Source organism: Carex rostrata, chromosome 12 (genome assembly GCF_964058835.1).
Source record: "Carex rostrata chromosome 12, lpCarRost1.2, whole genome shotgun sequence".
NCBI classification, from domain to species: domain Eukaryota; kingdom Viridiplantae; phylum Streptophyta; class Magnoliopsida; order Poales; family Cyperaceae; genus Carex; species Carex rostrata.
The window spans coordinates 10,843,519-10,857,553 of record NC_135929.1 but is presented as its reverse complement, the minus strand read 5'-3'; the positions used below and the strand labels follow the sequence as shown (position 1 = coordinate 10,857,553).

The 14,035-nt window shown below is 33.1% G+C and overlaps 2 protein-coding genes across 3 annotated transcripts in view; one reads left to right on the top strand and one right to left on the bottom strand.

Annotated features, from left to right (window-relative positions):
- The window catches only part of LOC144562554 (jacalin-related lectin 19-like), a 60,819-nt gene that overhangs the window by 28,318 nt on the left and 18,466 nt on the right, over positions 1 to 14,035 (bottom strand). The window lies entirely within an intron of this gene.
- On the top strand, positions 4,344 to 11,725 carry LOC144562547 (disease resistance RPP13-like protein 4). 2 transcript variants are annotated; one of them, XM_078311739.1, is made up of 5 exons: positions 4,344 to 4,752; positions 4,930 to 5,107; positions 5,575 to 5,733; positions 5,844 to 5,986; positions 9,765 to 11,725. In XM_078311739.1, exon 5 carries the CDS (start codon positions 9,783 to 9,785, stop codon positions 11,619 to 11,621), a length of 1,839 nt encoding a protein of 612 aa, XP_078167865.1. In that variant the 5' UTR covers positions 4,344 to 4,752; positions 4,930 to 5,107; positions 5,575 to 5,733; positions 5,844 to 5,986; positions 9,765 to 9,782; the 3' UTR covers positions 11,622 to 11,725. The 2 variants fall into 2 exon arrangements, with proteins under 2 accessions (XP_078167865.1, XP_078167864.1); XM_078311738.1 differs by lacking the exon at positions 5,575 to 5,733 and having other exon boundaries at positions 4,344 to 5,107.

The following is a 14,035-nucleotide window of genomic DNA, read 5'->3' as shown; positions in this document are numbered from 1 at the left end:
AGCGAGTTAGGGTATGCTCATGCTCGCTCATTAAGTAAATGAGCGAGTTGTTAATGAGCGAGTTTAAATGAGCGGATAAATGAGCGAGTTGTAAATGAGCGAGTTATGAGCGGCTCACGAGTTATGACTTATGACTCATAACAAAATTATATAGTGTGCCCACGCATTACAAAATTTGTTAAAAGTCATCATAACAAATTGTCATAATTTATTTAAAATAAAATATAATAAAAATTCAACAAAAATATAATTATATTACAAAAATAGAATAATCCAACAGAAACTAATAAAAATTCAACAGCTATCGTCTTGTCGATTTTGACGGTCCTACTTGTGACATACAGATAGATATTTCCTTGTCACATACCTACAAATTTGTATTATAAAAACAATAATGAAAATTCATCTTAAACAAGCAACAAGCAGTTGGAATTTTAAATTGCTAGTTTAGAATTAAACCTTCATCTTAAACAAGCAACATTGGTTCTGCCGATTTACAAAAAAATGAATATGAAATCATGAATATTAGTATATTACACAAGATTAAATGTTACATTGTGCTCACTATATTACACAGGATTAAATATGAAACCATGCTCACTATCTATCAATCTTAATGAGACAAGGTTGATGTTACACAGAATTACACATGATTAAATGTGGCAGGGATTAGATGTGGCAAATTCTTAATGAGCGAGTTATGAGCGAGTTGAGTCATGCTCATGCTCGCTCATTAAGTAAATGAGCGAGTTATTAATGAGCGAGTTTAAATGAGCGGATAAATGAGCGAGTTTAAGCGAGCTTTTAATGAGCGAGTTATGAGCAGCTCACGAGTTATGAGCGATTTACTCACCCCTAGTTCCGATCGACCAAATGCTAATGTTCGTATTTGTTCCTTCACAACCCCACACAACAAGGGTTCAAGTCCTATGTATATTATTATATGGCATAAGTCATTGATGCATCATGCATGATTGTATAAAAAAATTCAATAGTCAAAATGACTTCAAAATGAAATATTAATGTCAAATAATTAATTATATTATCACATAAATTTTAATAATATAAATTACATTAATTTTCATCAAAATTACATTAATGAAATATCAATGTCAAATAGTACCTATCTGCTGTTTAATATTATTTAAGTAGAATTTGAAAATTAAATAAAATTTCTATTAAATAATTAACTTATATTTCTAATATGTAATTTTTTATATTTATTTAAACATAACCATATGAAAAGATTTTCCAAATAAAAGAAAAAAACTATCTGGATCGGTTTTATTGCTAAAAACCGATCCAGATACTATCAGGATCGATTTTTAGTAATAAAACCGATCCTGATACAATTTTTTTTTTCAAAATTGGTTCTGCAAAAAAAAAAAAAAAAAAAAAAAAAAAAAAAAAAAAAAAATCAGGGTCGGTTTTTTATAAAAAACCGATCCTGATACTATTAGGATCGGTTTTTTATAAAAAACCGACCCTGATTTTTTTTTTTTTTTTTTGCAGAACCAATTTTGAAAAAAAAATTGTATCAGGATCGGTAATAAAAAACCGATCCTGATACTATTTTTTTCAAAAAAATTAGTATCAGGATCGGTTGTTTTATAAAAACCGATCCTGATACTATTAGGATCGGTTGTTTTATAAAAACCGATCCTGATACTATGAGGATCGGTTCTTTATAAACAACCGATCCTAATGATAACTTCCTATATAACCAGCTTGGCTAGGGTTCTTCTTATTTTCATTTCGCGCCTCTCATTTTCAATTTAGCGTCTCTGTCTCCGTATCTCCCTCTCAAATCCTCAGTACTCTGTCTCTCTCTCTCTGTCTCCGTCTCTCCCTCTCCTCCGTGTCTCTCTCTCTCTTTCTCTCCGTCTCTTCCTCTCAAATCCGAGCCTCTCGCACATCCGGCTCAATTGTGCCAGTTTTTAATTTTTTTTATTGTTTCAAAAATTAATTAATGGTGTTTGTATATTATTTTACAGTTTTGAGGACATCTCTCTCAAGTTACTTAATCATCCGGCCGATCAATTATCATGGTATTAGCTTTATCTAATTTTCTCATTATTATACTTTTAAAACACATTTTTTTGTATTTTTTATTGGAAAATGTTTTTCCATCTAATTGTTACCTTTGTTTTTGTTTTTAGGGTTTTTTTTAATCTCAAGTGATGTGATTGCAAAAGAGGTAATTATTGATTTTTTTATTGTTGTGCTTTACATTAATTGCATAAATGTGTATATTGTATAAATGTGTGTTAATTGAAGAAATAACCCAATTAGTCAATTGTATGTTTGTTAATTAATTTTTTTTTGAATTTAAATTTCTTGTTATAACATGTAATGCTTCACAAAACTTTTTATGAAGTACATGAATTTTTTGTAATAGTTTAAGATGTGTATGATAATTAATTTAGAATGTGTATATGATATTTAATTGATTATTGCTTCTTACTGTGCAAAAAAAAAAAATTTAGGATGCTGGCCAGCAAAATATATATGGAAGCTGGTCAAATAAATAAAAATATTTTTTTTTAGCTTCAATAAAACATCAGGATCGGTTATTTTAAACAACCGATCCAGATTACTACTATTAGGATCGGTTGTTTAAAATAACCGATCCTAATTCTAAAAAAAAAAAAAAAACTTTTAGGATCGGTTTCTAAATAAAAACCGATCCTAAAAGTTTTTTTTTTTTATCAGATCATAATTAAAAAAAAAAAAAAAAAAAAAACTTTTAGGATCGGTTTTTATTTAAAAACCGATCCTAAAAGTTTTTTTTTTTTTTTTTTTGGAATTTTGATCTGAAATACAATCAAGATCGGTTTTAATATAAAACCGATCTTGATAGTACGTATCAGGATCGGTTGTTATGTAATTTAAAAAAAAAAATTGAAAATACTATCAAGATCGGTTCTTATATAAAAACCGATTTGATAGTACATATCGGGATCGGTTCTTAGTCAAAAACCGATCTAGATAACAACTATTAAGATCGGTTTTATTAAAAAACCGATCCTGATAGTATCAGTATCGCCTTCATCAGTATCGGTTGGATTCCGATACTGATATGTGTATATAACTGATCCTGATTCCTGTTTTTCCACTAGTGAGCTTTGCATCTTATCTGCAAATTGAGGCGTAAGATGCATCTTATTTGCAAATTGGGACATAAGATGCATCTTATCTTAGCTTAGCTTAGCATCATCTTAGCTTTGCATCTTATCTGCAAATTGAGGCGTAAGATGCATCTTATCTGCAAATTGGGACATAAGATGCATCTTATCTTAGCTTAGCTTAGCATCATCTTAGCTTTGCATCTTATCTTAGCTTAGCTTAGCATCTTATCTTAGCTTTGCATCTTATCTTAGCTTAGCTTAGCATATTATCTTAGCTTTGCATCTTATCTGCAAATTGGGGCGTAATATGCATTTTATCTTATCTTAGCTTTGCATCTTATCTTGGCAAATTGGGGCGTAAGATGCATCTTATCTTAGCAAATTGGGGCGTAAGATAAGATGAGGGCTTCCATAGTAAATTTTATGAAAAAGTATATATAGATAATTTTAAGTTCATAAAAAAGCCCAAATCGATGCAAGTTCTTTAATATATATAAAAAAAAAAATCCGATAACAAATTTCATCAAAATATAAATAATAAAATAATAATTGTTATTTCAAAATGTGTATATACATAATTTTTTATCTATATAAATAGTTGTGGTGTATACTATATTTATTGACTATATTATAATATCTAAAATATCAAGGTCATCCATAAAACTTAAATGAGATTAAACTGTAACCCCATATCTGTTGACATTTTTTTTTTTTTTTTTTGTAGTTCAAACCTGTAGGCATAGTTCATTGATCAAATAAAATATTACATTAGTGAGATACAAATAATCATTCCTTGTACATAATTATCTTTTTCCTACTAATGAACTAATGTTTTCACCCTATGATGTAAGTCTGTAGAGGATAGATTCATCTAAAAAGTCGTACTTGTTAATTTCTTTGAGACCTAAGGTAGTAGGCACTAGACTCGAGATTGACATGTGACTTACTTTTTTTTTCTCTATGGACGAATAAAAAGAGAAACTATGGTTAAACCGTGTTTTTCTAAAAAAATAGTTTGTCGTTTTTCAGTAAAACCGGTTAATTGAGTGGTTTTTTCTGTTCAATTGTAAAGACGATCCTTCAAGCGAACTGAACCGGTCAGGTTAACCGATCTCGTTTTTTCCGATCCAACCGACCGGTCCGATTAGGTTTTGATAACACTGTTTGCCTGCATAATTATCTATACATCAAATATAGACGGTTCCCCAAGTAATTAGTGGTTTCTGTCGTACTTTGCGCATCAGTTAGTCAGGAAGACGTTTAGGAGACAAAATGAAGGGGATTGTTAGTCGATTCCTATTTAATATACTTGGCTTGTTGTACAAAAATAAAAGAAAATATATATATGAGCTATATTTGACGAAAAAATAAATCATGCTATCTTTGCCAAAATTTTAGTTTACTTTTTATTTTTTTATTTTGTTTTTTTTAGCTGTAGCTACCTAGAAAGTTGCTCTGGTGATAACGAGGACTTAAATGGAAGCGAATGGAAAGGCCAAATAAAATAACCGGGTTGCCCCTCTGTTTAAATTGGATCCAGATTCGTTCAAGGATATAATGATACAAACAATAATAACATTTGCTTCTTAATTGGTCGCAGGTCGCTGATGCTTCTCTCTTGAAGGTTGTCTCTCTCTGTTTCATTATTTTTTATTTTATTTTATCTTCTTTGAATTGGAGCAAGATCTCTCTCATTTGCTCTCTCTCCCATCCTCCCTTTCTCTTCTAAATCTCAGTTAATTCGAAATTTGGTAATTTCATGGAAATATTTGTATTTATCTTTTACATTAATGAATTTCAGTGTTGGATGTTGACGACACAGTGGCAGATTATATATTTGACCATTGCTATTGCAGAATTCGAGCACAAATTTTAGTTCCCAGTATTACGTGTTAACGGAGAATTAGAGAATCAGTACAAAGAAATAAATACTAGAGCAACAACTTGGAGATTCGTGAACACCTGAGGCGATGTTATCTGTAAAAACTTTTCTTTCTTGTGTTCATCTTTCTGAGTTTTCTTATAACCTTCACAATTTTTGAATTTAGTAAATCATTTCATCATTACTTCTATTAATTCTAATAATATCTAATGAGTACTGTTACTGTTATTATTGGCTTCCAATTTTTATTATTTTATTTTTGTTGTTATGACTGGTTTAATCATTTGTTATTTTTGTTAATATTCTAATAATATTTGGTAGTTTAATAGTGTAGGAGAAAATATTAATATATTTTTGTAGATATATATTAAACCATTTTTTAACTCTCTTCCTTTAATAAATCCGAATGTCATATTAAATAAACAAGACATCTTGCATCTTATGCAGACCCATATTACATTTATTGATACTCTATTTTCACAGTAAGAATTTAAATTTTCTATAACAACTTGGATGAATAAAGACTAAGACTTCTCGCCTACTTATTATATTTGCTATTGCTAGGGCTGGCAATGAACCGAGCTGGGCTAGACGTAGCGCGTGGCTCGCACGTTTTTAAAGCGAGCTAGCCACGAATAAAAAATTGGCTTGTGGTTTGTTCGTTTTCAAATTGAGCTTGAGTGAACCACGAGTTTTTTTGCCAGCTCTAGCTATTACCAATGGGTAATAACTTAATTAAGTTCACGTTTCCAACAATTATACCATCAACTTTGCTTTGTCCATCGAATATAAGCATATAATACTAAGAGTGATTAATTACTTGCCCTTCACAGGAGATACTTTCTTCTGTCGATCTCTAAGAGTTAACAGAGAATTAATGAATCAGAAGATTAGATCAACAAAAAGAAATTTACGGAATGCTAGAGCAACAACTTAGAGATTCTTATATACAAGAGGAACACTAATATCTTACAAGGTAAATTTATTCTGTGTTTTATTATAACCTTCTCAATTTTTTAATCATATTTTTTTTTATATATAGTTGACTTAAATACGAATTTCAATTTTCCTGACAGCATAAAACACTATAAATAAGACTTTCAACATACTTCTATATTACATTTGACTACCAACATAATTCAGTTTATATTTGGAAGAATAATACCATTGATTTTTTTTTTTTTGTCCATTGAAGAGTACTAAGAGACATTCTGGAAAAATATTGCGACGAATTTTGAAAATATATTTCTGAATTTGAAACCTCAAGAGTCCCATTATTTTATTTTGGCTTTAATAATTTGGGGGATTAATAAAACAATTAGTTTCTGGCATTTTTTAACCACTAAATAGCAAATTTGTTTGTATTCATATTAGATTAACCGCATGCATGAGCACCATATCGAAATCTGATCATGAACTTTTTACAATTATAGATATTGTCAGTTAGCTGTTCGTTCGTAAAGCAGTAAGCCACCACTTTCTCCGAAATATTCGTCTTCACCTTGATCACGATTAGGCAAATAAGTTTCCTCATAAGAATTCTCTAATGTATACTTAATTTTGATATCAACCGAAAGCTAACGAGACATGTGCACACATATTGAACAGTTCAATATAAAACAAATAATGTATCATATACATGCTAAGTTTATAGAACTTTATAGCAGAATTTTTTAATCTTACAAACATGGTTTGGAAACTCGGCTGAGTGAACTCGGTATCGGTCGAGTCCGAACCAAGTTTTACCCGAGTGTCAAACCCATGCGGATTTTTCATCAAAACTCGATTGAACAGTGTTTGACTCGATCGAGTTATCCGATTTTTAGGCCGAGTTAGACCGAGTTTCACCCGAGTCAAGCGAGTGTCATCCGAGTCAGACCGAGTCTCACCCGATTTTGCACTTTTTTTTGGATCAATTTGGGTCTACATAGGGATAGTCACGAATTTGGGAAGAAAAAGAAGGGTAATCTGCTTTGGGAAGAAAACGATCGAAGCGATCTCTAGAGGAAGAAAGACAAAAATATTTATATTTTTAAATAAACATGGTGTGTATTGTTTTATTGTGTATAGAAATAGAAAAACCATTTGGTCCATCGTGAACCAGGAGCAACGAGGATCCATTGTGTATAGAAATAGAAGCACTTCCATTCGCTGCCTTTTATTTCCTAATTCTTTTCCTCTTATTTCTTTTCCTCTCCATTTCTTTTTTCATGGATACCTCCATTTTAATTTTATGATTTTTTTTTTATTTTTTTGTTATTTTTTAGCGATTAATATTAAGACTAGCAAATCATTTTTATTTTTCAGCACCTTTATTTTTTAACAAATTGATGTTTAACCTTTTTTTCTTATTATTTTAGTACAAACCAAACTTTTGACAAAAAAAATTGAATTTCTGATCCAATTCAGCCGATTTTACCCTATTCATCCGATTTCGATTCCAATACCAAGTTTCAGAACCATGCTTACAAAAACATTCCAAAGACTTTTTAGGAAGAAATCTGGACAAACTAATCAGAATTTGTCGGACCAGCATTTGAAATAGAATTTAACTTGTTCATAGCAGCACAAAAGACAATGCAACAATATGTATGATGTTGTTTGTACTAGAACCTAGATCATCGGCATTGTTGTAAAATTTTGAGGCACTAACAACGATATTAGGGATAAAATATAGAACCCAGCTCTATATTTTCCTTCACGTACGACTTACTATACTGGTAGAACCAGTATAAGCCCCTGTATAACCCTTGCAACCAGTTCAGGAGCCTGATCTTCCCTTGGCTCACTAAAAACACAGCGCACAGTGGTCTTTGCATAGAACAGGAAGTGCGCCAAAGTAGAACGGGTGTACCACGGTTCAACAAAGAAAATTGTGGCTGGCAGAAATCCAAGGATGCAGCATTGACTTGACGGGGCTTACCTGTCTTCAATGTGCGGTTCTTTAGCACTTCACGGGTGTTTCGCCTGGTTCACGCATGGTCCACAGGAGAGTGCGGCTCTTTAGCACGCGAATGGGAGATGTTAGCATGGTCTTCGCATGATGTACACCCCAGAAGTGAAAACTGATACCCCAAAAATAGCGGCAGTAGAAATAGCAAAGCCCTGAATACACCGATCGACTGTCGACAACGAAGATGGCTCTGATACCAGTTTTTCCATCAATTTCCCGTCTAATTCAAAGTCATCTAAGTTCAATTGATGGAGAATGTCAACCAACTCTCCTATGTGCTCCACTATCGATGATTTATCTGCCATATTGAAATTCAACAACAATCATAAGAGATGGAGTTGATTACCTGTTGATGGTTTGTCTTGTAGACTTTCCAATTGATTTATCATGCCTATTTTCGTGATCTCCTTCATAACATAGTGTACCGTAATCATAGACAACATTAGTCGCACAAAATGCAATGCTCTCTGGTCGATTTTCTTTCAATCCAAATCTGTTGCGTCTTCTGGTGCTTTGTCAAGTATAACATCTTCCAGTCCTTGGGCATGCAACAATTCCATCTATCAATAGCCAAAAACTCCAGTCTCTTGTCTTTTTGATAATTCAGCATGTCACCAAACTGTCTTTTTTTTTTTTTTTTTTTAAACTCGGTAGAGGCTACCAAGAGATGTCACCAAACTGTCAAACTTGGCACTTTGAACCTTTAGCTCGAATACCATTTGGTAGAACAAAAGCATAACAAGCACACAATACATGACAAAAAAAAATACTTTTGAATACTTTATGGGGAGAAAATATCTCCAAGCATTCTTACAGTTACAACTAAGAAAAAAGTTTTTAAATAATTTTCAAAACTTAATTTTCATCTAACATGCCCTTTAAGGGTCCATTTTGTGGCATAAGATTCCTACTTAAATATCCTAAAATAAATTAAATGTACTCCCACTAACCAGCCTAAATAACCTAGACAGTACTCCGCTATCTCAAAATAGCCATAGACATTCTAAAATTGACTACAATGTGTTTTGAAGAAGTTAAGCTAAAAACAGACCCAATGAAAAAAAGAAAACTGTTGAAAATAGTACCAGGGAATACTTGTTTTGAGCCAAAAATGAATTGCCTTTTATTAATGAGCCACTTGGGCTTATATAGAGCTTACATTTTCCTAATAAGTCTTTAGATTTCTCTATAATCTCTTTTTACCAAAAGAACCCTAACAAAAATACTAATAGTAAAGGTACAAATTTCAACAATCCCTCTCAAAATCGGTAAAAGATATCAACTAACCTGTTGGAAAATCCGTTGGAAAACTAACAACAATCTCTACAAGATTAATACAGAATTGGTGTTTCACATCTCTCTTCCAAAACTAATTGAAGTTTCTTAGACAATCTGAATATCATAACACATCCAATCAAACTTAGATATCAAAGGAGGTTGAATTCATTAGAAATCACGCATCACTTCATAATATTCAAATTTGAATTTATGACAACTTCAATTCTTGAAACTGTACTTTTCATTAATAAATATATAAATTTAGCATTCCAATCATAAGTGAAAATATTCACCTAAATTAAGAAGAACCTTAAATTTTACAAAAATATTTTTTCGTCGAAGATCACAAATTTGATAAATCTTAGAGTAATATTATCTAATTTGCCATTATTTATACTATCAAAACTGTCTCAGTATAGATTTTGACTAAGCATATTAATGTAGAAATTAAGGTTTTTATTATGCATGCTATATATAATATATTCAGCCTCTAACCTCAATAGACAAAACTATTGTTTCTTAGGTCTGAAAAACCATTGCAATGAACAACAATCAAAACAAAACCAAGTTAAAGGCCAGTGCTGTAGACTTCATTGGACCACTACTGAAACGCCTAGCCGAGGAGATTAAAGTTTCTAAGAACTCGCAGATGGCGACAACCATCGACCAAATTAAAACAGAAGTTTTAAAGACAAAAGATAGTATTGGTGGCATACAAAAATGGGATTGGGAGCTAATTGGTCTCTTTGGAAAGATAGAAAGACAGATTGATTCCTGGATTGATCATAATGAGAAAAGGGATGAAATGAAAGAAATCACTGTAATGAACGAACTAAATGATATTCTTTGTATGCTTTCACATATACCTAAGAAGGCACCTGAGAAGGCACCTGATTTGCCTCTTGAAGTCGGAGAATCATCCAACAGAAGTTATCAAGGGAGTAAATTGTTAGAGGATTTTAAAGATCTAAATGAGTTGGACGTCCATGCCATTCTTTGCCTGTATAGCCTTGGCATTTTTCCAGCAAACACAGAACTAGAGAAGAGATTTGTGATTTACTGGTGGATTGGTCTAGGGCTTTTACCTCGGACTAGTTGGGAAAAAGCTAAGATGCATGGTAACACAATCTATTGTGGTCTGAAGAAGAAAGGTTTCCTCAAATCCGTACATAACGGAAAGCAAAATCAAGTAATCAACCGATGCACCATCAACCCTACAGTACACAAATGGTTGTTGTCCCCCAATATGAGTAATGTCATCTTTAGTTTTGACCAAAGTGAACACTCCAGTTCGCCCTTTTTTGGGGAATGGTTCAAAGAGAGAGTACATATAAATCTAGACAAGAAGTACCTTAATGTTGACAATGTCCCCATCAACAAAGAGTTGCAGGTGGTTCACCTAGGAAGTTGGCGTTACACAGAAGCGAAGGCTGACAATAATGCCAATGAAACTGGGCCTAAAAAAACAATGTCAATTGACCACATTGAGATCGAAAATCCTGACGTATTAAAAAAATTGAGTGAAAAGACGACCTACCTTAGCCTGCGAGGCATTTCGGGGATAGAAGAGATTCCTGAATCCATTGGGAAACTAGAAAACCTGATTATACTAGATCTCAGGTCTTGTCATAATCTGATTAAATTACCAGAGCAACCAAGGTCCACATTAAAAAAAAATTTATCCCATAGGTTCAAGAAATTAATTGGATGGGGATTAATCCAAGAAAGCTGGTTCAATAAGCTGATGGTTTTAGATATTTCGGGATGCTATCTATTAGATCATATGCCAAAGTGGATATCTGAGCTTTGTAATTTGGAGGTGTTAAAGGGCTTTCTAGTTGGCAGCGTGGGAAAAAAAAATGAGTCATGCTGGCTAGGTGATCTTTCAAAATTGAAAAACCTCAAGAAGCTGAGCATTAGAACTACCACTGACATGAGTCCCGAAGTTTTCAGGGACTTTAATTCTCTGGAATGCCTTTTGATATTAACAATTACATGGGGAGAACATAAATGTCAGGAGATACCAAACTACTCTTTACCAAAGAATCTTGAAAAGCTGGATATCAGATGTTATCCAAAAGGTGATGTATCAAATTTGATGAACCGTGACGAACTGACAAAATTGAAGAAATTATATATGAGAGGTGGGAACCTTACAGAAATTCCTTCCCATAAAAACTGGAAAGTGGAGAAATTGCGCCTCAGGTTCTTAAAAAATTTGGTTTCAACCGACTGGGAAGAGGTGAGGGCCTTATTTCCGAATTTAAATTACATGGAATATGTGGGATGTCCCCGGCCCGATAAATTCCCCAACGATGGGATTTGTTGGATTAAGGAGAAGGATGAGCCATCCCAAAGCGCCAATTATAGTGAGACATAAAATATTCATAAGGCATTTTGAAGATGAGATGATGTTGTTTACATGCTTTCCATATCAGTTATCTTATGTCACTTTTAGTATAACATATGTGAATTTCATTTGATTATGTGGTATGTGGGGGGGGGGGGGTCGTTTTTTATGAAAATAAGAGTGTAACCATGTATGGATATTGTTACTTGATTGTTTAATGGTAAGGGAATGTAAGAGTGTAACCATTAGCTTGCATGTAATTTTTATTGCAGTAATTTCATACATAAATTTTTATTAAATATCTTTTATTTTGCTCCACTGATTCATCTTTCGTTTGATTTCTTTATCTTGATCAGTTCCAGCGAGCAACTATAAGTGGTTCATTCTTCGATCTTCTTCTTCTATCAACCAACATGTTGGTTTGAATACAATTAACGGGTCCAGCCCGTTTTGCCTTTAGCATCGGCTAGAAGCCAAGAGATGCTAATTCTTGTCTTTGCCATCGGTAGGAAATCAAAGCCTGTTTGTATTTTGTTGCTTTGCCATCAGTAAGATGGTCAACCGTTGACACCCCTAATGTCTTCATCTCATTTCTCTCTCTACTGGGGGCCTAAGCTTTCCCACGTCAGTGAAATATTGTCTAGATTTAATTTTTTTTTTTAAGCTCCAAAATTAAGTCCATGAGGATCCTACTCATCCTACTCATATCATTTTTAGAAATTATAAAATTAATTCTTCGAGAAAAGGAAATGAGTGTTTTTTTTTCTTCCAAAAATAGTAGGGTGCGGCTCCAACTCAGCTCTGGAACCGCACCAATGGTACTATTCCATCAATTTTTCACGTTGCCACAACAACCACACATGCTATGAAAAACTCATGGAATTGTACTATTGGTGCGGTTCCAAACTATGTGCCAATTTGAAACCGCACCACAAAAGCTTTTGTGGTTTAAATTTGTGGGATGCAAAAAAAAAATTAATAACAAAAATACAAAATAATTTGTAAAAATATTTGAAGATGGTTTGAAAATTAAAATCAGAATGCAATTTCTAGAATGAAGATAGTTCGTAAGCGATTGATAATTAATTTATAATAACGGTGTGTTATGAAGTAACATGATCGATCAAAATAAAAATGTAAATAATTTTTTATATTTTAATAATTTATCAATTTGTTGATGACTAATTTAATTTGATAAAAACGCAAAGGGGCAAATGGAGTGGCATATAGGCAGCAGGTGCTAGGGTGTTGTGGAGAGAAAGAAACAAGGAGGCTATTTCCTGACAAGCACAAGCTAGTGTGCCACCTCATAGAAGTTACAACACTCGAGATTGATAGATGGAGAGCATGCGGTAGAATGTGGGGCCAAATAAAAAACATACAAAATATCCATTGTAATTATGTGGGAGCTAGAGATATGGTTTTACTTTTTATTGTTTACTTTTTTTTATCAATATTTTTGTTGTCGACTATCGCCGCCAATCATAAAAAAAAAAAAAAGTTATTCATGGATTTGACTGATGTCATGCGTATACTGGAGAAAAGACCCAAATACATTATCAAAGAGAAGTGCACAAGGAAATAAGGAAAGAAGAGAAACTACAGATTTTTGGCATTACACACTATATAAAGTTCTATAGAGTGGGAAAAATTACACGGCGGAGCCGGCTCTATTACGTTACAGTACGGCACGTGTTACTGTCACGTGCCGTGACTATTCATGTGTCGTGGTCATCTTTTGAAAATTTGACACGTCACGTCACGCAAAAGATCTAGTCACAGCACAATACGTGGTCACGCGAGTCACCCGTAATCAGAACCGTTAGATCTTGATCAAATAGTGAATCTTGAATAAACTAATTTAAATTATGAAAAAAATAGTTAAATGTGACTGGACACAATACGTTTGGGTGCAACGTGACTCGTGTGCCGTGATCACCCCTTGACATTTTGGTCATAGCACAGCACGTGTGACTGTTCACTTGGTCACAACGCGGCACGAGACCAAAATCACAGCATATTAATCACAGCACAACACGGCATGTTTTTACCACTCTATACAGAAGAATATAGTTTGGCAACACATAAAGGCCCAGTGCCTTTTTTGATTGTATGAGAACTGATACTCGTGTTCAGAACTGCAAAATGTTTTGTGATATTTTGCAACCTTTAAAATAAAATATCACACATCATCACGAAAGAGGCCGATTCTAAATTACAATTTATATAGTTTATTTGTTTAGGAAGCACGTAGGTAACTAGTCACACTACAGGGAACGGGAATGGGAAGTGCAGAGGCTATACTTATCCTATGTTTAGGCCTAGTTAATTTTGTATTAGGAACTGAGGAATTTTAATACATTACTTATCAAAGTTTGTAATGAAACAGTTCTGATTAATGCAAGCCTACGGGCATTTCTCCGCCAAAAAAAAAAAATAGTCAG

Excerpts from the sequence above, each read along its gene's own strand:
- LOC144562547 (XM_078311739.1), top strand. The coding sequence starts at position 9,783 with ATGAACAACAATCAAAACAAAACCAAGTTAAAGGCCAGTGCTGTAGAC.